Source organism: Muntiacus reevesi, chromosome 10 (assembly GCF_963930625.1).
Source record: "Muntiacus reevesi chromosome 10, mMunRee1.1, whole genome shotgun sequence".
NCBI lineage: Eukaryota > Metazoa > Chordata > Mammalia > Artiodactyla > Cervidae > Muntiacus > Muntiacus reevesi.
The window spans coordinates 46,149,333-46,174,265 of NC_089258.1; the positions used below are offsets into that span (position 1 = coordinate 46,149,333).

The 24,933-nt window shown below is 44.1% G+C and overlaps 1 protein-coding gene across 1 annotated transcript in view; it reads right to left on the reverse strand.

The window, feature by feature from the left end:
• Window positions 1-24,933, reverse strand: part of LOC136176275 (CUB and sushi domain-containing protein 1) — a 1,594,796-nt gene that overhangs the window by 710,787 nt on the left and 859,076 nt on the right. The window contains exon 5 of the mRNA XM_065946402.1: window positions 1,686-1,798. Within this exon, the coding sequence (XP_065802474.1) occupies window positions 1,686-1,798 (113 nt within the window). The remainder of the gene's footprint in view (window positions 1-1,685; window positions 1,799-24,933) is intronic.

Consider the following 24,933-nt stretch of genomic DNA (forward strand, 5'->3'; position numbering starts at 1 on the left):
ATACAGTAAAAGGTGATTGTTTGCAACTCTCTCTTTCACAGGGCTCATCTTATGTTTTGTTAAGTCTGGAATTTTAATCTTTATCTTTGCTGAGAATAACTACAGTATATATGCCCATGCCATGTTGATTAAAACGCCTTTGCTCCATCAGAGCTTTGGTCCCCGTGTCTTTTTCTTTTTTTCTTTCTTTCTATTTCTTGTCTCTCTCTCTCTCTCTCTCTCTCTCTCTCTCTCTCTATTTCAGGCTAATTCCTTGGAGCGCGGAGGCCCGCTGAGCTCACTTTCTTGCCTGGGCTTCTAAGACCCTCTGGAGAAGGCGCGCTGTGCCTTCACCCACTCGAGAGGGCGCCTGGCGCCTACGTGCAGCAGCGCGAGCCCTAAGAATAGGACTCTATTGGCTTTCCCCGTAAACCAGGGGATATCAGCCTCTTTCTCTCTCTTACTCTCTGGACCACCAGGTTCCGGTCCATTAAAGGACCAACACTGGAGCATGGGGGTTGTTTTCATCTCCTCATCTTAGGGTCCCAACTTACATGTGCCAAGTGTTCAGGGAATTCTGCCTTCATTGAATTGGCTACAGTTTGGGGAAAGCTGGAGAAGTTTGCTTGAGAAAGCATCCAGCTTTCTGACAGAGCCATCCTACTTTGCTTTATTTTCAGATGCATGTGTAATAGTTCCTATTGCCTTTTTCATAGTATTGATAACAATGATTGACTATTGGAAACATATAGGAAATGATAAAATGCTATCCAGGTGAGATTTTTTTTTTTTGTATCTAGAATTAGATGCAAAAAGTTTCGAAATCAACCCAATATACTACTGACGGCAAGCTCTCTGTTTCACCCAACTACAAACAATCTGGTGTTTTTGTTTTGCAGTCCCCTGGGCTTCCCTGGTAGCTCAGCTGGTAAAGAATCCACCTGCAATGCAGGAGACCCTGGTTCAATTCCTGGGTTGGGAAGATCCCCTGGAGAAGGGATAGGCTACCCACTCCAGTATTCTTGGGCTTCCCTGCTGGCTCAGACAGTGAAGGATCTGCCTGCAATGCGGGAAACCTGGGTTCGATCCCTGGGTGGGGAAGATCCCCTGGAGGAGGGCACAGCAACCCACTCCAGTATTCTTGCCTGGAGAATCCCCATGGACAGAGGAGCCTGGCGGGCTACGGTACAGGGGTCGCAAAGAGTTGGACACAACTAAACAACTGAGCAAAACACAGGACAGCTGTGTGTAAATCACTAATCATTAGGTGGTTGCATTTGCGGAGTGTGAATACATCTTAGGACTAAAAGTGATAAGATGATGCATTTATGCACTTTCATGCAACCCATATGCTACATTCTTCTTAGTAAGCAAATAAAGAAAATAATCAGAAACTGTTATTTACTGGGTGGGTGCATAGCGATTGAAATGAGTTCTATTACATGTTCACTGACTTACTGGTTAAAACTTAGCAATAATTCCAGCAAAACAATGAAATATACAGCATACTGTCACCACAGTAAAACTTTACTAAGAAGTTGCTAATTGTTTCAAAGTTAACGGTTCATATGAGAGATAGAAGCCATTTTCATTCAAGTTTACAACTCTTGTTTCATCTTCAGCAAGAGAGTTCTGAAATTTCAGGGTTGCCAGAGGACCAGAGTATCTTCTGCTATTTTTTGTCATATAAGATGAAGGCTTCTTACCTTGAAACTGAGCATTAAATCCTTTCCGTCGGTGGTTACTGTCAGATGTGAAATGGAGTCGCAACCAGTTCTTGCTACTGATGACAGGAGAAGGGAGGTTCATGCCGGTCAGCCTGAAAGAGAGAATGAAAACAGCTCCCTTATAAACCAGCCTCACAAATGCCCCATCTCAAACCCGCCTTCACAAGTGAGCACCGACTGTCTGCATGCTGAGTTACCTAAAACAGACATATGTGTTAGCTGCATTCCACCTTGAAGCACTGCTGGTAATTTCACCTCTGGCCACAGACAAACGCCACATTCATCCTTGATGGAATGAAGGCTTTCACAAGTATTGAACATTTTGATTCTTCTTCATTAAGGATGGCTAAGTGAGCCGATATTCCTTTGAGCTCTTATTTCTTCTTATCAGGACTGGGATCATAATGAATTACCAAAGGAATAGAAATATGCAAATGATACAATTCTGCCCTTCAGTGTTTGATCACTTGGCAATTCTGTTTCACCTGAAGCACTCAAACAACTCATAACATCCAGTGTCTCCAGGGTCCATCTGCAGAGTCACAGCCTGGGCCCTTCCTTCTGAAGTGGAGAAGAGGGGTGTTTATGAGCTTAGCGACAAGAACTGTCAAAGAGATTCAAAATGCCTCGTGTGTGTGTGTCAATTAGTATATTAAACAAAATTAAATGTTTCAAAAGTGAGACAGCTTCAATCTCTGGCTAAGCTGTTTAAAATAGCCAGTCCACTTCCAAGGTGGACTCTGACTGTCAGAAAAAACGAGTCATCTACTTCCAACTGTTGACAACTTCATATCATTGTGGAGTAAATGACGTTTCAGGCAGCGGCACTCTTAATCATTAGAAATGACGTGACATGTTCCACTCTGGTCAGAGGCCTGACCACCACTGGAGTGGATGCTTCAGATGGATGGATGAATGTGTGTTGCCTCCACTTGTACTGAGACAGTATATCCTTGGGTTATCCTTTCTGAACCTCAGTTTTCCAGTTTTCTGTAAACTGGACTTGAAAAGACCTATATCAAAGTTTTTAAAGAGACAATACAGATGCGATGTAAATGTTCCCAAAGCATTTTGATGTTACTTGCAAGGAGCTATGCACCATATAGTTACTTTGCATTTCAGCGGCAAATCTATTTTCAAAGTGATGCTTATTCATGCAGATGATATGTCAGGGGTGAACAAACTGTCTCGCAGCTGGAGCCTGCAGGGCCCGTTGGGGCTGGAGCGCCCACTGCTGCCCGGTTGAGCTGGAAATGTATTCTATTCCCAGAATTTGGGGCTGGCCATATAGAGCATATCCCTGCTAGCTCTGCTACCTTGAGAAACAGCTGCGTCCAGTGAAATATGCAGGCGAGCTTTTTGATGTCAGGGTACTCTATTTCAACTCTCAGACTTAAAAACGCACAGCATCCATTCAAAGTGAAAAGCCAAACCTTGACTGGAACCAATTGCGACAGTGTTTATGTCGCTATTTGAAATAATCTTCTGTAAGAGGTAATTCACTACTCAGATCTGCCTCTTTGCTAGGATTTGTGTGGTACTGACTAGTGATGCTGGATATGACCCATACCAGGAGACATTTAATCATTGGAATATTTTGTTTGAAGGCTCCCTCCCTCCCTTTTTCTTTTTTCCTGGTCAGACTACATGACAAATTCTATTTGAAACAGGTCACCTACCTCTTTACTTATTAGTGGCAATGCTTAGGAGAGAAGTGAATTCTGGATTCAGAAACCCACATCCATCCCATTCACCTACTTCTACTCACTGAAATTTTTATAACTGAAATTCACACTTGTTGTGCTGTTGCTTTAAAAATATTGCTTATCCTTAATTAGATTCTCTTTGAGTGGAATTCTGATCTCACAAGCTAGGTTGAAACACCCATTAGTTGCATGTCAACATTAACAATACCATAAACAAACCTCTTGTCACCCCCATATCTTGCAAATATTTACCCATAGAAATGTCAGTTTTGATTTAATGGACAAACTTCGACAAGAAAGGGTCAGGCAGAAGTATTTTAGGGTTTATGAGTTACGATGCCTTTGTTGCAACTGTTCACCTCTGCCCTTGAAGAAAACAAGCTGCCTCCATGTCCCATCCACCTTACTTACAGACACAACATTTAAGTTTCATGTGATTTTTCTGTAAAGAAAATATTACTCGGGTTTTTTTTTTTTTTCCCCAGCCACATAACAATGTAACAATCATTCTTAGCTTATGGGCTAGATTTGACCCATGGGCCATAGTTTGTTGATTCCTGCTTTATTATGTATGAGGCAGTTTGTAAAATATGAAGCAGGAAGGTAGTTACATGATATATATCAAACCAGTGTATGCATTCAAAAATGCATAAATTCTGTGCAGATTTCTTTTATGCAGAATCAAAGGTGAGGATTTAGTAACAATTATATCATTTGTTCTCTGTGGTTGGAGCCAAACCATGCAAGTGAATCATACTCCAGGGTGAATTAACATGCATGAATTTCTTGACTCAGCCGTGTGAATTCGACAAATACTCACATCCTTTATGGGGAGGGGACTGTAGGGGCAGGTGGTGGTTCCATACAAGACCTATCCTTGAAAGTGTACCTTCCCAAGGGCGGGGGCTCAGCTTAGAGCTTCCATTTAACACAAAGATCACAGTACAAAGTCAGTCATTCCTTCATTACAAGCTAATTTAAAGAAAGTTGATTAATACGCAAGCCAGCAGATGATGCTGTAGATTTACTAAGGTCCCGGATGATCAGAGTTCTAGAAGAATTGAAACTGAATACCTTTTTGGTCATAGCTCCCAAGTGCCCGCATGTTAACCTCCACAACCCGGGACTGTCACCTTACATGGGAAAGGGGCACCCCGACGTTGTGATGGTGTCACAGTTTACCCCGGGCGATGCGGTGGCCCAATGTCATCAGAAAGATCTGTAAATGTGGAAGATGGGGACAGAATGAGTGACTCAGAGAGAGCTGCATCTGAGAAACTGTGTCAGAGCCAGGCATGTGAGAATGCCACGGGTGGTGATTGATAAGGAAAGGGTCCTGGACCAAGGCAGGAGGGTGACCCCCTAGAGGGTGGAAAAGGCGAGCAAGTGCATCCTTGCCAAGAGCCTCCAGGAGGGACAGTGCCCTTGACACTTCGATTTCACTCCAGCAAAAGCTGGGTAAGACCTGTAACCTGCAGAACCATAAGGTAATACATTTGTCTTGGTTTCAGGCATCAAGTCTGCGTTCATTTGTTACGGTGGTAATGGAAAAGCACTGCAACCTTTTAACGTGTGTGCCCTACTTTCCAGTCCGAAGCAGTCCTGAAAGAAAGGCTATAGGGGAGGAAGTGTTTTCCCTCTATGCCTGTTAATAACCTTCAAGAACCAGTGCTGCTTAAACCCTGCCTGTAATTATCAGCGACTGTACATCTGTCTTTGTTGCGGTGAGATCTCCTGCAAATCCCCTACAATTCTTAGCTGTATTTCTGTTAAATCTGTTGGAATTGGTTTTCTAACAAATCAATAGTTTGGGAAGTGAGACATAAATTATGGGGTGATAGCGGACTTGATGTGGTTAGTACAAGATACAAGAGATACACTTTACAGAGAAAAGAGGAAATGATTGCATTAAAAGGTCTTTACCTATTAGCTTACAATATACTAACAGCTTTATTTCGAACCTATAGAAACAAAAGACCTGGTAAAATCAAGTGGATCAAAGATATTTGGACTTACAAAGGACGACGATGAGGGGGCAAAGAACACCGCAATGCAATCAGCCAGGGAATGGTGTTTCTGCAGGAATTGGTGTTCCATTTCTGCAGCATCTCAAACCAGGACAGAAACCTCATGAAGTCCAACAGTGAGGACATTGAGTGGTCCCTACAGATACGGCTAAAGGAATCAGTAGTTCTAAAAATTTTATTCAAGAAGGCCAAATTAAGCAATTTAATCCATTGTTAAATTCATTTCTTTCAAGGTTTCGCTTCTGCCAACAGTAAAAATAAATGAACGAAGGGCTCCTGGGATCCTTAAAGTTACGATGACTGTCTTTGAGCCAAAATAGAACTGTCCAGGCTGTTCCATTTTCTCCAAATAGCTTTACCATAAATTCTGGGGTTCTATTTATAATATATCTATCACGTCTCTTTTTCCACTTAACCTCCATCAGCTCCTCTTTCCCCATTTGCATTGTAAAAGGGTAAGCACACTGTTCTCAAACATCACACCCTGTGTCTGTGACTCATTTGTTTACTTATGTAACTTGAAAGCTATAGAGTCAACTTGCAAGATAATTTTCTGAAATGCATTTGGAAATGGTAAAGTCTTTTTCCCCAGAGCGCTCTGTGTGAGTACTCCTCTGACGTTAAGCCAGTTTCCTTACGCTTTAGAAGATCATCACACAAGTCTCGGGGTGTTCCTTGGTGGTTAAACCTCTTTAATGCCAATGACTCAGAAGCCAGAAAGCATGGATACTATCCACACAGACTGAAAATCACCCAGCCTCCCTAAGGAGCCTAAGGAATTTCATACACCTATTATTTCCAAGAGATGGATTGCTTGTCAAGTTCGGGAAAAAGTCACCTGGAAGCGGTGTTATTTCTGTGCTCCTGTGAATGTTTAATTGACATGATTCAGAGTGTGGTGTTTCATTTATCTCTGTTCTGTCAAAGTTAACTAGAGAAATCCGAGCAAATGAAGTGTTCCTGAAATTTCATGTTTCTAATTGGGTGTTATCCACCACGTTACTAGTTAAATCTGCTGTCTTATGAACACACACACACACACACACACACACACATTTGTATATGCATTTATATTGAGTTTCTAATGCTACCACCCTAAGCCTTATTTGGGGCACTGAAGAAAGTAACAATGGAAGTAAAATGTAGTCCTTATCTCGGAAGACTAGTAAAAACAATGGAAAAAAGAGCTATGTATTATAAATGCATTTTTATTTTTGTTGTTCAGTCACTAAGTCGTGTCTGACTCTTTGCAACCCCATGGACTGAAGCATGCCAGGCTTCCCTGTCCTTCACTATCTGCTGGAGTTTACTCAAACTCATGCTCATTGAGTCAGTGATGCCCTTCAATCTGGATGATGCCATCCAGAGGACAGTCTCGTCCTCTGTTGCCCCTTTGTCCTCCTGGTCTCAATCTTTCCCAGCATCATTGTTTTTTCCAGTGAGTCGGCTCTTCCCATCAGGTGGCCAAAGGACTGGGGTTTCACTTTGGCACCAGTCCTTCCAATGAATATTCAGGACTGATTTCCTTTAGGATTGACTGGTTTGATCTCCTTGCAGTTCAAGGGACTCTCAAGAGTCCTCTTCAGCACGATGGTTTGAAAGCATCAAAGTTGTGTATGCATACAAATATACATAGACCAGCTACAAATGTGTGTACATATACACATGTAATACTCACATATTTAGATACAAATATTTCAAGATAGTTATTCCAAAGGCTTCTCACATACACATATACCCTCTTGGAAAAGGAACTACAACAACAAAACAAGAACACCCACCACCTATTAAAAAGGGGAAGACTTCTCCATCAAACAGCACTTCCTTTCATCAAATTGATGCTTTCTGTTAGGCTTTTTTTTCACTCTCATGGCATTCATAGTCCTAAGACAAAGGTCTCCTCTCCTAGACAACAATCTCTTTCTCTCTGTCTCTCTTTCGAAGATTCTATCGTGGGAGACCCCCATGGCTACACCCTTCCCTCTTGCTAATTTTATCTACCCTATGATGTTTGCTTGTCTCAGTTCTTCTCAGTTTTCAAAGGTTTTGCAAAAGATACTCTATCTACAAATCTTTCTCTTATTATTTCAGGCACAGTTAACCAGTTCTGCATTCAGAATCCTTTCATACACGCTCCATAACCTTCCATGGAAACTGTAAGTATCCATCTTATGCTTTTGGGGCCGAGCGGATGTCCGCTTCCTGGAATGAACTGTAAGCCCATTGAAGGTGCGGCTGGCACCATGTTAATTTCCCTCATCCTTGCTCTGCTCTGCACACCCCTTTTAACTTTTTTCTATACATTTGATTTTGCTCATAGTGTGAGCTCCTGAAATAGCAGCAAAATTTAAGATGATAAAAAGTTAAAATCATTAAGAGAAGGCCATTGCTGTCTTCTCACACACTGTCATGTCTCATTGGCACCATGATCTGCCAAGTGTGAACACCAAATAAGCCAGCTCTGGCATCTTCCTCTTGTTCCGTCTGTGACATCCAAGAGGCCCAGAGCAGAGACGCGCACCTCACTGAAGCCAGTGAGAACGGTCATCTGTGTCAAGGGAGCAGGGCGAGGTAGACTATGGACCCTGTTAGAGATGGGGCAGATGAGCCCAGCCCAGACAGGAGGGAGGCAGGAGCAGGTCATAAACGTGTGCAGGGTTTCAGCAAATCAGGCATCAGGCATTAAGCCAAAGGTCAGGCAGAGAAGAGCCTGTCCTCCAAAGCTTAAGGACTAAATGTCAGGGAATCGCTCAGAATGAAGCCTGGAAAATGGCCCAGATGGACAGCTCTTGCTGTCTGTTGAATAAGACAGTTAAGAGACAGGGCTTTGACAGCGAATCAGCAGAAGGTCCTGTGGTCCTCTCGTCCACCCCAGTGACCGAGGAAGGAGGCCAGCAGGGGCGGCGGCTGCAGCCTGGGGGTGAGCTCTCCTCTCCTGGCCTAAGGGCGCTTCCTCCCATTGGAAACCTGCATGATGTCGGGGATCTGATGCGCAGGCGACAGGAGGCCGCGTCTGTACCAAATGTCCCAGCTGCAGAAGGCTAGCCTGGACCTGAGTCAAACACTTGGGCAATTAAACCTCCCGTATGCGTGTCTAACTCCAGGCTCCATCCAACATTCCAGCAGATTCTTTCACACCACCTGCAAAGACAGACATCAGGTGGGCCAACAGGAAATGATGTTCTTTGCCTCCTGGATCACCCAGACTTTCAGCACAGCTAGCAGTTGGCTGTAGGAATGGGTGCATGTCCATATGATTTGCTGATTATTAAAAACCACATTATTTAAAGATTCCTATAATAAATGCACATAGGCAATACCCTAAGACTGTGAAGTAAAAAAAAAAAAAAAAAAAAAAAAAGACATTGAATTTCTGAATCACTCACCATTTTCTCTTTGATGTTATTTTTAACAATATATATTAAGAGACTACAAAAAATGTTTTTCCTGTTAATCTCAGGGTCAGATGAGTCTTAGCCTTGCCCATTTCTTTCTTTTTTTTTTTTTTTGCCCATTTCAAGGGTCTTAAATGAGTGTACTCTTTTTTTAGGAAACTTCTTCCCTCACTTGACATAGTGATGTTTCCTTATGCAACCAGCTGGGGAGATGCACCCACTCGCTCCTCGAGAGTACAGGAGGGTAGGAGGTGAGCTGTCCCTAATCGTGGGGGGCCAGGGCATAGCTCTGACACTTGCAATCATTGGAATCTGGGCCACATCGACCAAGGCACAACTGGGCCACAGTCTGGCTGCTGCAAACCTGCATACTCTTCACACAGGGACACGCAGCCTCTGGGTTCAGTCTGTGGCTGCTCTTCCCAGCTGGTCTCATCTGCACTGTCACCTTCAGGTCACGAGTGCCATCACAGCAAGCTCCCTCCCTCCACCCACGGAGGCCCCGGGCTGCTGGAGCCTCACAAGGCCTACTAGGCTTTCTCCCTCACAGGCAGACCTTGCAATCCTCTAGTCATCACAGATGCAGACTTCGGAGTCACCCCCACCTGCATTCAAGCCACTCCCAGCTGGGTCACTTCTGCACTGACCCTTCTGGACCCACAGAATCTTGTTTGTGAAGAATCACACACACATACACACGATGCATTGGACACTCCTGGTCACCTTGCAAATGTCCTTTCTTGTGGACACCTTCCCATCCTAAAAAGATTCAATTTTTGTTTTAAAACGTGGTTCTACCCTAGCAGCAATGAGACTCAGGGAAAGATGACTTCTTGCTGAGCTTTCCATATATACATGGACATGGAACAATGGACTGGTTCAGAATTCGGAAAGAAGTATGTCAAGGCTGTGTACTGTCATCCTGCTTACTTAACCTATATGCAGAGTGTGTGTGTGTGTGTGTGTGTGTTAGTGGCTCAGTCATGTCCAACTTTTTGTGATCGCTTGGACTGTAGCCCACCAGGCTCCTTTGTCCATGGGATTCTCCAGGCAAGAATACTGGAGTGGGTTGCCATTTCCTGTATATGCAGAGTACATCATGTGATATGCTGGGCTGAATGAAGCACAAGCTGGAATCAAGGAGAAATACCAACAATCTCAGAGAAGCAGATGATAAGCAGATGATAGCACTCTAAAAGCTAAGAGGAACTAAAGAGACTCTTGATGAGGGTTAAATAGGAGAGTGAAAAAGCTGGCTAAAATGTTAGCATTTGAAAAATGAAGATCACAGCATCTGGTCCCATCAAACAGGTGGGGAAAAAGTGGAAGCAGTGGATGAATTTTATTTTCTTGTGGTCCAAAATCACTGTGAATGGTGACTGCAGTCATGAAATTGAAAGACGCTTGCTCCTTGGAAGGAAAGTTATGACAAGCCTGGACAGCATATTAAAGAACAAAGACATCATTTTGCAGGCAGAGGTTCATATAGTGAAAGCTATAGTTTTTCCAGTAGGCATGTATAGATGTTGAAATTGGGACCACGAAGAAGACTAAGCACTAAATAATAAATGTTACAAACTATAGTGCTGGAGAAGACTCTTGAGAGTCCCTTGGACAGGAAGGAGAACAAATCAGTCAATTCTAAAGGAAATCAACCCTGAATATTCACTGGAAGGACTGATGCTGAAACTGAAGCTCCAATATTTTGGCCACCTGATGTGAAGAGCCAGCTCATTAGAAAAGACCCTGATGCTTGGAAAGACTGGGGTCAAGAGGAGAAGGGGGTGACAGGGTGAGACGGTTGGATGGTATCACTGACTCACAGGATATGAATTTGAGCAAACTCCAGGAGATAGTGAAGCACAGGGAAACCTGGTACCCTGCAGTCCATGGGGTTGCAAAGAGTCGGACACGACTTAGTGACTGAACAACAGTCTATGCACACAATAAACACTCATCTCTGTGCAAGGTATGCATGTGATATATGACCCATTGTGATAGTGAGGCATTATATAATATATACACAAGGCATGTATCATCATAAAAATTTTCCAAAAATGTAAACAATTTTCCACTTCAGATTGATGAGAATGATACTGCCTCAGTTTTTCAAATGGATTTATGACCTTCTGTGTGCCAAAGCTGGTGCAACTCACCAGGAATGTGAAGTGGCATATGCCCTGGTTTGTGACTTCACCCTGGTTTACGGTCAGTCTGACTGAGGATGTTAGGAGCTAACTTGTGGAGACGTCGTCTTTAGGGGTATAGTTAGATAAAACTGAGGTCACAAGGGTGGCACCACATCCATACGACTGGTGTCCTTATAAGAAGCGGAGATTAGCACGGAGACACGTGCAGACAGCCATGTGATCACACATGCAGAAGACGGCCGTGGGCGCGCTGAACACACAGGCCTGGAGCAGATCCTGCCCCACAGCCCTGAGATGGAAGCAAGCCTGCCATCGCCTTGATCTCAGCCGTCCAGCCTCAGAGCTGCCAGACAGCAATAGAGAACCGTCTGCGGTTTGGTCTCTCTTTCAAAATTATTTATTCTATTCACGTCTTATTTTTCCTAGCTTTATTGAGGCATAATTGACCAACAAATTTTGAATATATGTAGTGTGTGAAGTGATATGAGTTTTTATATGTTGTACATGGTGAAATGGTGACCACAATCAAGATAACTACCTAGACCATTACCTCAGTTATCTTGTGTGTGTGTGTGTGTGTGTGTGTGTGTGTGTGTGTGGTGAGAACATTTCAGATCTACCTTCTTAGCAAATGTAAAGTACGTAATACAGGATCAAGTGTGTAATACAGTATCAGGCACGCAATCCAGTAATCCAGTGCTGTTCACTAGAGTCACAGCTTTGTACACTGATTTCCAAAAGTACTCATTTAATAAAGGGGTGCTTGTAGCTTTGGCCAGCATCTTCCCGTTTTCCAGTCCTCGGCCCCTGGTAGCCTCTCCATTTCTGTGTGTGTGCGTGTCTTGTTTAGGTTATAAGTGAGGCCATGCATATTCATCTGTGTCTGGCTGATTTTTCTCAGCATGCTGTCCTCTGTTTCAGGACCATCCCTCTCAGTGTCAGAGAGGTGGGCAGTGGCGTTTCAGACATCTAGGTTTCCTTGTCTTGCTGTGTGTTTTACTTTGAAGAGAAATTATTTTTCCCATTTTACAAACATGGAACTAAGCCTTACAGATCTAGCCTACGGCACATGACAGGTAAATTCATTTAATTAATACTGAATCTTGAACTTATTGCCTTTTAGATCTTGAAAGCGCACATCAGTGCAAGTCTGCGGGACTATGAGGCCTGCTGGAGGCCGACTCCACCCCAGAGTGCACCTCTTTGCCCCTGAGCTGACCTCCCTCTGGCGTGTGAGTCCTGGCCACTTGCTGGAAATGTGCAGGAGCCCAGGTGAGATGGGCTCTTAGAGAGCCTGGGAGGACCAGCTTCTGGGGAACCTGGAGAGAGCCTCCTACGTGGTCGACCTGTAGATGCCACCCTGCGCTTGATCCAAGTCAGGGCTGCTGGTCTTCACTGCTCCAGCTTGTCGGGTGGTCCTTCTGCAGGTAGGGTTGTTTCACGTCTTCTTTAAGCCACTCAGCTAGCAAAGCATACTGAGGAGTGTGGGCCTGCATCCAGGCTGCTAGCACGAGTTCCACGAGGGAGCTCCACTGGGCTGTGAACGGCAGGACTTGTTTTATTGCTTCTGGGGATGAGTATGTGTACACGTGTGTGTGTGCATGTATGTTGTTGTTTAGTCACAAAGTCATGTCCCATTCTTTGCAACCCCGTGGACGGCAGCATGTCAGGCTTCCCTGTCCTTCACCATCTCTTGGAGCTTGCTCAAACTCATGTCCATTGAGTCGGTGATGGCATCCAGCCACCTCATCATCTGTCGTCCCCCTCTCCTCCTGCCTTCAATCTTTCCCAGCATCAGGGTCTTTTCCAATGAGTCAGCTCTTCACATCAGGTGGCCACAGTTGGAGCTCCAGCTTCAGCATCAGTCCTTCCAATGAATATTCAGGATTGATCTCCTTTAGGATGGACTGGTTTGATCTCTTTGCAGTCCAAGGGACTCTCAAGAGCCTTCTCCAGCACCATAGCTGTAAACATCAATTCTTTGGCTCTCAGCCTTCTTTAAGGTCTAACTGTCACATCCTTGTGCGTATATAGAACATACTATCCAGGAAGAGAGTGCTGAGTGCTTGTTGCTTTTCAAGAATATGTTTGTGTTGATAGATGATAAACAGACCAGGTGGCTTCCTAGGCATTTTGGTCCCTTATGATTTTCCTTATTCATAACTATGGGGTAAAATGGATTAAAAAACAAAGAGTGCTTTTATTTTTCCTCTTGCCATTTTTCTCTGAATTTTTAGTATTTACAGAGATGTTAGTGGAACTTAAACCACTGGGAGGGAATTATTCTAATCAATTTGAATTTTCACCTGTGCTCCTTCTCTGTAAGTCAGTAACAAGGACTATAGTCAAATGCTTCATGGTAACATTTGAAAGCATTTCCCCTGACTACAGACATGAGACTTCAAAGCCCCTATGTAACTCACAATTCAGACCTTGGCAAGGAATATCCCATCAAAGGATGAAGGAAAGATAAGAGGCAGGTAAATAAAGAAACAGTACTCTCATGGAAAAAAAAAAAAAATTGACCTTTATAACAACTAGAAGTAGTGAAAATTTGTTAAGAAACATTAGTACCAAATTGGATAAAACAAAATCCACTAAATATTATATTTAAAAGCATTCACTGGCACAAAAGAATATTCCAGAGAGATGTAGGTTAAAGTGACATTCTGGGTTATTTTTTCTTCCACAATTAATGAGTAAATAGTAAATTAGGGGAAAAAAGATGAGGGAAATTAATATTAGACACAACATGCATCTAATATTTTAAATATTTTCCCATAGAGACATGGGTAGGTAGATATTAAAAATGACATGCCCATTTGCATACCATTTAGGAAACCTATCTTTTCTCTTTGAGAGAACCTTGTAACTCTTTCTACATCAACACATATTAATTTGCGAATTTTATGTCCTATCCCATCCAATTAATATGCCATAACTTGTTTAACCAGTGCCCTAGTGTAGTTACGTGATGCTACTTGTGATATCTCAATAAATTTAATAATAAACCACATTATAATGAGTAGCATTTATTGCCTTATTGCCTTAGGACCAATTCCTAGAAGTCAAATTTATGGGTCAAAAGTGATGCATATCTTCAAGACTTTTTAAAAAAGCATGTTGAAATTTTCTCTCTTAAAAAAAAAAGCTTTGAGAAGAAGCCTTTCAAAGCTGCTCCATGAATATATCCGATGATCTATCAGTTCCTTTATTTCAGATCCAGTTCAACTGCCACCTTCTCGCTGAGCCCTGAGCACACATGTTTCTCATTGCATTGTTCCGTGTTCTTTCTCATGTCAACACTGTTACCACGTCTGTTCCTGCCATGAGATTAAAAACTACCCGAGGCCATGGAATATGCTTTATAAGTTTGAGTCCCCTCTGTATGCAGTTGTGTCTTTTCCTTGATACAGAGGAAATCTTCAGAAGCGTTAAGGGGCTCCTAACACACTTAGAACTGTTTTGAATTTTTTTTTTTTTTCTGTTATGACTAACTGTGCCTCCTGAAGTCCTTGTCGTCCATGTTTCATAAAATCCTAGCTTATGTCCCTATGACTGTGACACCTCCATGGTGTAACTCATTATTTAGTCTCAAAATACTTTTAGGGCCAAATTCACTGTTTTCAGATTACTTGGAGAGTTTCCTGCTCCCATGGTTCTTCAATTTGGGAAGAGTCTGCATTTCACATATGTCTGTGTAGACATGGGATGGCTAGGGTGTTGAATTCTTAGAATCTTAAAAAATTGTTTCCAAATTGTGAAAACAAGAAAAACAAACAAACAAACACAAGTTGATTGCTAGCTGGTACAGCTTCCCAGGTGGCTCAGGGGTAAAGAATCCACCTGCAACGCAGGAGACAGGGGTTCGATCCCTGGGTTGGGAAGATCCCCTAGAGGAGGGCATGGCAGCCCACTCCAGTACTCTTGCCTAGAGAATCCCATGGACAGATGAGCCTGGTGGGCTACCGTCCATGGGGTTGTAGAGTCAGACATGACTAAGTGAGTGAGCATGTAGCACAGTGTTTAAAGCAGAGAAAATGCTTGTTTCCGGGTCACCCTCTTTCGGTTCTGGAAGTCAACCATGTTTGTTTGGATCCCTTGACACCTCAGGCCTTTGAATCTGGGTCCAGGTTTCCACATGTGGCTGCTGGAAGCATGGTTTCAAACCGTCCCTCCTGTGGGGCTGCATGCCTGGATCTTAGACAAGGAGGAACATGTTGAAATTCACAACGCTTTTCTGCAGTCTCTGCCCAAGCAGCTCAAAAGAATTTTCATTCAGAGCACTTTCCACACAACAGAATCTTTTTGCACAAAGTGAGACAATTTTTACTGGGTGGCTGGAGGAAGCAAGCAGAACCTGGGGGTTCACAGACTTCCCCAAACTCAACAGGTCTGGGCTTTTACACTTCTGCTCACATGGATGGCTGAACAACAGTGTTGGGGCAGAAACACAGTCCTGCAGGCAGGTAGCAGGGCGGGGGGCCTCAGAGCTGGGTCACCCCTACCTCCTCCTCCGAGGACTCAGCATGGCTGGGGGTGAGCAGAGGGGAGTGGCTGAGGACCCAAGGTGGAGGGCTCCAGCGGCATCCAACCTGGCCCGCCTGTCCTTTCGGGATGTGCTCTGGGAACTCTTTGCTCTGAGTAAAGGGATTAGTTGAGAATATTCTTACTTGGCCTCTCCTCACCCTTGTCTGCCAATTTTTGAAGCTACCATCACCCTGATCTGACCCAGATATGAATAGGATAAAAATAGCCAATTTAAATTAAAAGACAATTGCTCATTGGAAGAAAAGCTATGACAAACCTAGATAGTGTATTGAAAAGCAGAGACATTACTCTGCCAACAAAGGTCCATGTAGTCTAAGCTATGGTTTTTCCAGTAGTCATGTATAGATGTGAGAGTTGGACTATAAAGAAAGCTGAGCACTGAAGAATTGATGCTTTTAAACTGTGGTGTTAGAGAAGACTCTTGAAGAGTCCCTTGGACTGCAAAGAGATCCAACCAGTCCATCCAAAAGGAAATCAACCCTGAATATTCATTGGAAAGATTGATGTTGAAACTGACGCTCCAATACTTTCTGGCCACCTGATGTGAAGATCCAACTCATTGAAAAAGACCCTGATGCAGGGAAAGATTGACGGTGAGAGAAGGGGACGACAGAGGATGAGATGGTTGGGTTGGACATGAGTTTCAGCAAACTCCGGGAGATGGTGAAGGGCAGGGAAGCCTGTCCTGCTGCAGTCCATAGGGTCACAAAGAGTCAGACACGACTGAACGACTAAACAACAACAAGAAGCGAGGAGGTGACTCAACAGGCCGTGTAAAATCCTCTGGCGTAGGGCAATTACAGCGTTCAGCCAGGGCTGGACTGGTGACAGTCTGCCCCCCAGTTTCATAGACCTGAGGAGGGGAGTGGGATACAAACTCCTGCCCCCCTCAGTCGAGGCAGCGGGCATCAGATGCTCTTATGTGAGTGCTCTCGTCCTACATGGGTGTTGCCTTTTTCACTTGCATCCTCAGAAAGGAGAATATACAAACCATAACCCATTCAACAATGATGGGTGGACACTGGGTCCCTCAGGTCTGTGACAGCCACTATCATGGTGTCCTGCACGACAGACACGTGTGTGCTGGAGGCACCTTCTGGCAACTCTGCAAGTCCTCCTCTGTGTCACGTCCTATCTGATGTGTCACCGGAGCGTGCAATTGGCCTCAGCCTCAGGTTCTCATCTGTAACTTGAGGATATGGGCACTTGCCTTACATACTTTTAGCAAAGATAAAATAAGTGCAAGTTAAGTACTTTTTGCAGCTATATTAGATTTTTGACTTACCATTTCTTTACCAGATTACAGCAGCAACATCTTAAATGATCTCTAACTCTCTAAAATTGGTGATGATGATAATAATGGAAAATAATAGTTAACTCAAAATAAGTATTATTCAACTGTCAGCCCCTTTCATATGCTTTCTCAGAACGTAGTTATTAGATCTGCTCTATACACTGGTTATTATTTTCATTTTACATATAAAAACGGGGATCTGTGAAGTTCAGGAATTTGTTACGAAGCTAACAAGAGCCTGTGAATGAACCCTGACCCATTTTCTCTTAACTCTTTACCATGGAGTCGCTTCTCTACCCAAATTATCTTTTTAACTCCACACTTTCACTATTTTCCCAGTTAGCTGCAGTCCTGACACTTCCTGCCTAACAACGTTCACTGTCCATTTCCTGAGAGTGGATTTACCCTGCTTAGAATGTCACCTAAGATCTTCCAATCTTACTTTTCTGCTTCTTATCCATCAAGAGTTGGCTCAAAGACCACGTTCTCTCTCATTTCTTGAGGATTCCCTCAACCAGAATGGAATTTCTCTGCGTCCCCACAGTGTCTGCATTTTAGGAGCGTGCATAGCACCTTAGGTCTTACAGCATCACTAGTTGTTGGGTATCTGTCGTCTCCCCAGGAGGCAAATGTGAACTTGTGAAGGCAGGTGCTGTGTCACACACACACACACACACACTCACACATGCACACACCACACACACACACACACACATGCACACACACTCACACACTCTCACACACACTTACACACACACGAGCACACTCTTTCTCACACACACACAGACACACTCTTTCTCACACACTCACACAGACACACTCACACACACACACTCACACTCTCACACACACACGCACACACACACTCTCTCAGACATACACACACACATACATGCACACATGCACACACATGCACGCACACACTCACACACACTCACACACTCACACACACATTCACACACACACTCACGCACACACCACACATACACTCTCACACACACACACACATGTGCGTGTGGACACACACATGCACACACACACACTCACACACACACGAGCAGCACACTCTCACACTCACATAGACACACTTACACACACTCACACACACACTCACACATGCGCACACTCACTCACACACACACATGCACACACACACTCTCTCACACATACACACACACATACATGCACACTCACATGCACATACATGCACACACACACTCACAGACACTCACACACACACATTCACACACACACATACACACACACTGCCTGTGCCAGTGCTTTGTTGCACTGCTCACTCATGGGGCACTGGGGAAGCCGAATAAACAGATGAATGTCACAGAGTTGAATCCGTATTAATCTTTCATTTCCTTCTTTAGTTGTCAGAATGCTATTTTTTTGTGTTTTTTTTTCCTTCTGCTTTTGGCTCATTAATCTTCTTCAACTCTGAACTTATTTCAGATTTTCACCACCCTTTTTGAACTAGGGAACACATAACTGAGACTATTGAAAAAGTCAGTGTGACTGGTGCTCAGGTTAAAAAGAATAACATCTTGATTTCTGTTAATTAGACTTAAATTTTGTTGAAGAGATTTATGCATACTATTCTAATCAGTACAATAACGGTGATACAGGGTCAATGTGTAAAGCAGAATTCATTAATTTACACAAAGCTTAAGTCCAAAAAGGGGGTTTTGAAAGGTTTAGATAACACTTTGCCAAACAAGTTAAAACAAAGATGCTTGTTAAACACTGGAAGACCTAAAGCCAGGATGAGACTTAAAGGGAATACAAGACATGGTGAGCCGGATGGAGGCTGCGGCAGACTGTGACCCAGGTTTGGTTCCGGACCTTTCAGCATCCAGAACAGAGCAGGAGTCAGGGGGGGTGGTGCACACTGGCTGAAGGCCAACCATGTGTTGGGGGCTAAAAAGCATGCCACAGATCCATGACTGCCATGGAAAGGACCCTGCTTGAGGTCATGAGTAGTATCACCAATGGCATCCTGCCAAGGAAAGCAAGGAGGACTTTTAAAAGAAGGCATCTTAGAATGTTTCCTTGTGTAGACACGTGTGCCTAATGTCAAGGTTTGGTAACAGTCAGGAGGGATTCGGTGGTGGCGGGGGGACCACGATGTCACTGAAACAGTTTCTGTGGTTCAATTACCACATGACTTGCGTTGCAAATTCATTCTATGGCCTTACTCTACTGTGGGGTTGGTGGCATCCCGCCAGGGGCAGGGCTGACCCCCGCTCTGTCCTGGCGCCTCTTGCCTGTCCTGTGATCACGCTCCCAGAGAGTCCATTAGGTCTGAGGTTTCCGATGCTGCCTGCGGGCGGACGATGCCAGCTGGACCGCTCTCCTGGGGCCCTGGCCCACATGACCTCCTCCCCACCTGCTCCAGCAGGCTTCTCAGAGCAGACCCACCTCCCTGCCCTGCAGGTCTTTCCATGCAAATCCCCTCCTGTCCTGCTCCTCTTCCTTTCTCCTCATCCTCTGTCCATCAGCACAACCACGATTCCGTGTTCACAGCCCATCCGGGTCTGACCGCTTCTCAGCAGCTCAGAGGCACCCAGCACTCATCTGGATCCATGGCCTCCTGTGATGGCTCCTATCACTTCCCCTTGTATTCATTCATTTCTCATCATAGCATCCAGACCATTCAAACACAAATTAGACCGCATTCTAGCTTTGAACAAAACTCACAGGGATTACAGCTAGAATCTAAAGGTTTCCTGTGGGGACCCACACCTTCCTACCTCTGTTTTCCCTGGAACCCACCCCCGCCACATCCCATCACAGGCTTAACTCTGGAGACGCTGTTTTCTTGCCCTCTAGAACACACCAGGACCTCTGAACCTGCTCTGCCCTCTGCCTAGAATTCCAGATCAAAGCGGTCTTTCTTTCCTTCTCTGGGACTTTGGTCAAATCTCATGACATTGTAGTATCAATATCCTATCATGTTTCATCTCCTCTTCCTCATTTCCTCCAAGGAGCTTAGCAAGACTGATTTTAGATAGGTGGATGGGCAGATAGATAGACAGTAGATGAAGATATTGGCCATTTAGGTTGCATATATTTATGTCTATGTACACATTCATACACACATGTGTTTATGTGTATATATATATGTGTGTACACACACGTTTGCACCTATACACATATACATATTTGTATACATGTGTGTGCATTGCTTATTTTTTAAAATCGGTCTTCCTTTATAAAATATGAGCTCCTTGAAGGAAGGGATTCTGTGATTTCTGATCGGCACATAGTAGGTGTTTAATTTTCATTTTCTGAAGGGTTGAAGAAGCTTGCTCAGCAGTGTCTCCCAGTGGATGATCACTTGCAAGACACGTTCAAGGACACTTCTACAGCCCTCTGTGTCTGACAGACCGTGCCAGTCCCTATGTGGGCTTAAGCTGAGTGAGCCTTCCTCCAGGAGCCTTGCTCTTCTAAATGAAGGTGGACGTGGGATGCGCTGAGCACCATGAAATCCTCTGTAAAGAAAGGCTTCATCTTCCATGCTTGCCCCACGTGACAGGAGACAGCTGCCTTGAGGAGTGATTCTCAGAATGAGATTCCTCAGCGCTCTCACCCCACCAGCAACATCACCTCCCCCAGGGAGCCTCCCACCACGGTGAGCCCTCAAGGTGACTCCAGGGGGCACTGAAGTTTGAGAGCCGCTGGCCTGACGCATTTTATTGAGAAAGACTTTGAGACTCAATCTGTGACCAGTGGGAAAGAGATCAGGACCCACTCGAAACATGGGCAGAGGGCGCTGGAGCGGGCAGGTGGCCTATCTGCCCAGCAGATTTTCACAAACCATATGCTTTTCTACTCTGACATTTGCTGTCATGCCCTGGTTTGACTTTCAGCAGGTTAATATTTAAAAAGGTATCTTTCTCTTTGTTGTTGCTGTTCAGTTGCTAAGTCATGTCTGACTCTTTCTGACCCCATGGACTGCAGCACGCCAGGCTTCCCCGTCATTTACTACCACCTGGAGTTTTCTCAGACTCAAGTCCATTGAGTCGGTGATGCCATCCAACCATCTCATCCTCTGTCATCCCCTCTCCTCCTGCCCTCAATCTTCCCCAGCATCAGGGTCCTTTCCAATGTGTTGGCTCTGCATCAGGTGGTCAAAGTATTCTCTTGCTCAGTCAGTTCAGAGGCTCAGTCATGTCTGGCTCTTTGCGACCCCATGAACCGCAGCACGCCAGGCCTCCCTGTCCATCACCAACTCCCAGAGTCCACCCAAACCCATGTCCATTGAGTCGGTGATGCCATCCAACCGTCTCATCCTCTGTCGTCCCCTTCTCCTCCTGCCCTCAATCTCTTCCAGCATCAGGGTCTTTTCCAATGAGTCGGCTCTCTGCATCGGGTGGCCAAATTATTCTCTTGGTACCTCTTTGTATTTGTGGGGTGTGTACAGAGGTCACTTGCCTGAACTCACTTTGTAATGAGGTAGGGGCAGAGAGAGACACAGTGAGCACAGCGCCTGGATTATATGGTTCCACTTGCACACCCTTACTGGGCCCTCCACCGTGCAGCTCTGCCTGCGGCCCTCTGCTCTCCCAGCCCCCATTACCACCCAAACCAGCCAGCCGCACTGGGGACGGCCGCTCTCTCCCAGACCCCACTTCCCGAGGGCTTGGGGGGCAGGGGAGATGCCGCACCCTGACTGTCCCAGCCGGAGCCCCATCCTCCTGCCGCCCTCACCCCGGCTGCCTCTGGACGGTGGCCCAGATCTCAGTTCCCCAGCAGCCCCTCCCTTTTTTCGGGATGTGTGAAAATGGGGTTAAGCTTGTGCTCCAGCGTCACAGAGCTTGTTTTACACTCGGAGCACCTTTCTTGTGACCGCCCCGCATGTTTCTGATTTCTCACTGAATCCACAGTTGAGAAAACATGTGGCTTGTGGATGTTTGTAGGCAGGGCTTCCCTGATTAGGGAGACTCCTAAAAATGCTGCTTCTGGGGGTTGGTGAGTCTCCGTTTTACGCTCTTCCATTCACAGCACTTTTTCTGGGCACCAGAATGATTGCAGGATCGATACATTTATAACAAATTGCCCTTCTTTTTCCTCTGCAAATGTAACTAGGTTTAAAGCTCTTTAAACCTAGTTTTCAGAGAAATAAAATATTTTCATTACATTTTTGTAAAGTGTATGAGAGGGTTCATGAACCAGAGCTGACTTATACTTCCTAACATGTAATGAAAATAAGAGGGACGTCTATCTGCTCTGGCTTTTAGGGAACATGACTTCAGATTTCCTATTGATTTTTTAATGTGTTCATTATTTTAAAGTATCAGCGTGGCTATAAATTGTAATAATCCACCTTAGAGAAGGGGCTTCAGAAAACCTGTGATGGATGAATGCCAATTAGGATCAAAGGGAGAGATTGTTTAAATTGTCATTTTTATTTTTTTAAAGATTTTATATATCTTAAAATAATCTTTTAATATTATCACTGATTTCATTCCATACTTGATGTAAAATTACCCCACTAAATGAGCCATGCAAATTAGCAGTGAATTATGCTCAGATACCCAAAAGCAATTATGTTGGTGAGTAAGTTGGTATTTTAATAAAATATAGATGATAGCAGGGTTAATATTTTAGGTTATACATATGTCATGATATGACTTGAAATATGGGGAAATGGGCAGAATAAGATGATCTAATACATCCACAGGCAAAAGGCAGCATTGTATTGAAGGTATTTGAAAACTCTCTTCAGCTAAATCTTCATGCTCTTTCCAGAAGGAAGATTAGTGGACAGACAATTTAAGTAGTCATATGGTGAGATATATTTAACAGAGAGCTAGAAAAATAGTTCCTCAAGATGTTCTTGAAGATTTTGAGAGTTCGTATTTTCCAGAACTTTAAATACATGAAAACTAAGAAATCTTAATTATGTTTTTCATCCAAAAGAATGTTAACTTCCAAACTCCTCTTTCTGAATGTAAACATGCTGCTGGCATTCACCAACCCACACTTTACTTCTGCAGAAAACATTTTCTGTATCAGTTTGAATCCTGTTGCCTTACCACTCAGAACTAAATAATTAGGATTGGTCTTATACAAACCCGTGCCATCTGGATAAAAGATTAAATGCACAAATCAAATATCAAAGGTTCAAAGTAAATAGCATCTTTTATCTCCCTATGTAAATATACCAGGATTAATCAAATCAGCATCGTCTAGTCCTTTCCTGCTCAGAAAACACTACAGATGAGGCTAAATGACTAGTCTCTATTCCTCAAATGAGGAGGCCGAAATAACAGTTGTTCATCAGAATGAAATTTCGGAAGCTCCGCAAACAACTGAGAGGCTTCCTGGCCCTTAATTGCCTCCCTTTAAGTATACATTTTAAACTGCTGACTCATGAGGAATAGTGAATCTTACCACCTTAATGCTTCAAAATTACCTCCCAAAGCGAGTACCAGAAACCATTCCATGAAGCCAATTTTGGTGGTGAGATTGAATTGTACGAGGAATGAACACTCACAAACGACTATCATCAAATGCACAGATACTAAAATGTATCCAACAGGTCGCTAAAACTGCCACCAAACTCGACCTGCTTCCGCTCCTGAAGCTTATCAAAACGCGTCTGATGTGTTAGCATCCACTTTAGTCTACGACAGGCAGAAGGCAACCTGATGTATGCCATCTAGGTGCTTTTCAGACAAGGCTGATTTAATCTCTTTGGTGACATTGTTACACACACATCTATCTAAAAGAAAGGAATTCAATCAGCTGGGCCTCGTGTTTTCCTCAGAACAATTTCCTCGATGATTTTCTCTGTTGATGGGATATTTTAAGGTTAGTGGAGTGTGGAAAAGGGTGTGGGAAGCACTGGAGAATTTAGATAAGATTGCAGCCTTCTAAATGTGAGGAGGATTCAAAGATATTTGACTACTTGCACCCAAAATAGCTGTGACATTTGATTTGACTGCCTGGAATAAAGCATTTCATAAGGGAAATTTAAATCAAATCAAGGCAAAGCAAAGCAGCAAATAGTTATGATCCTGTCAAAGACATGGCACCACAGACTGGACTGAAAAACAAAAACGCAGCTTCTGGAGTTCACTAACCTAAACTGGTGAAACTAGACAAAGTTTCTGATGATTTAACTAAAAGTACTAGGTTAATGGGCTTCCCAGGTGGCACTAAGGGTAAAGAACTTGCCTGTCAATGCAGGAGACATAAGAGATGTGGATTTGATCCCTGGGTCAGGAAGATCCCCTGGAGAAGGGCACAGCAACCCACCCCAGTATTCTTGCCTGGAGAATCTCAGGACAAAGGAGCCTGGGGGACTACAGTCCATTGGGTCACAAAGAGTTGGACACGATTAAAGTGACTTAGCATGCACACATACACTGGGTTAATAGTTGGAGCAAAATTCTAAGAATTATTACAACTGGTCATGTCTGTGAATTAGAATGTGCAATAGCAGTAAAATGCTGACTCAAGCATTTATTTTTTTGGTCCTTGTTCACTTAGCCAGGTTAGGATTCAGTCAGCATGATGTTCCTTTCCCTGTTCTGCGTGCTTTATTCCATGAGCTGAGTTATATGGAATTGATGTGAACTACAGCTGAGTAGGCTGGGATCTGTGCCATCTGGGCGGTGCCTTCGTCTGGGTGATGGATGGGTGGACCCCCGGGGCTGTGTGGCCACCACACACCTGAGTCAGGCTGCGTGATGGACAACATGCTTATATGGTCCATCTGCCCTATACTACTGCTCACAAAGAGAACGCTCCAAGAAATTTCCTCCCGCAGCTTCGCATGTGGTCAGGAAACATAAAGTATACACGGCTGGCCACGTATATGGAAGGAATGGAAGGTGCTTGGAAAGAACTACATCTCCAGCTGTCTCTGCCCTTGACATTCCGTCAGAGCTCCATCACGGTCTCCAGCCTGCAGAGCTCCCCGTAGGGTGCTGTGAAGACTATGGTGATATCGGGATGCTGCCTACATGATGAAGACATATTACTGAACATGAAATATGTCCCCCACTAAAAAGTCTGTGTGCTGCTTAGATGTACTTCATCAGTAGACTCTCTCCCATCACATTTTCTCATCTAAATTATCTACTTT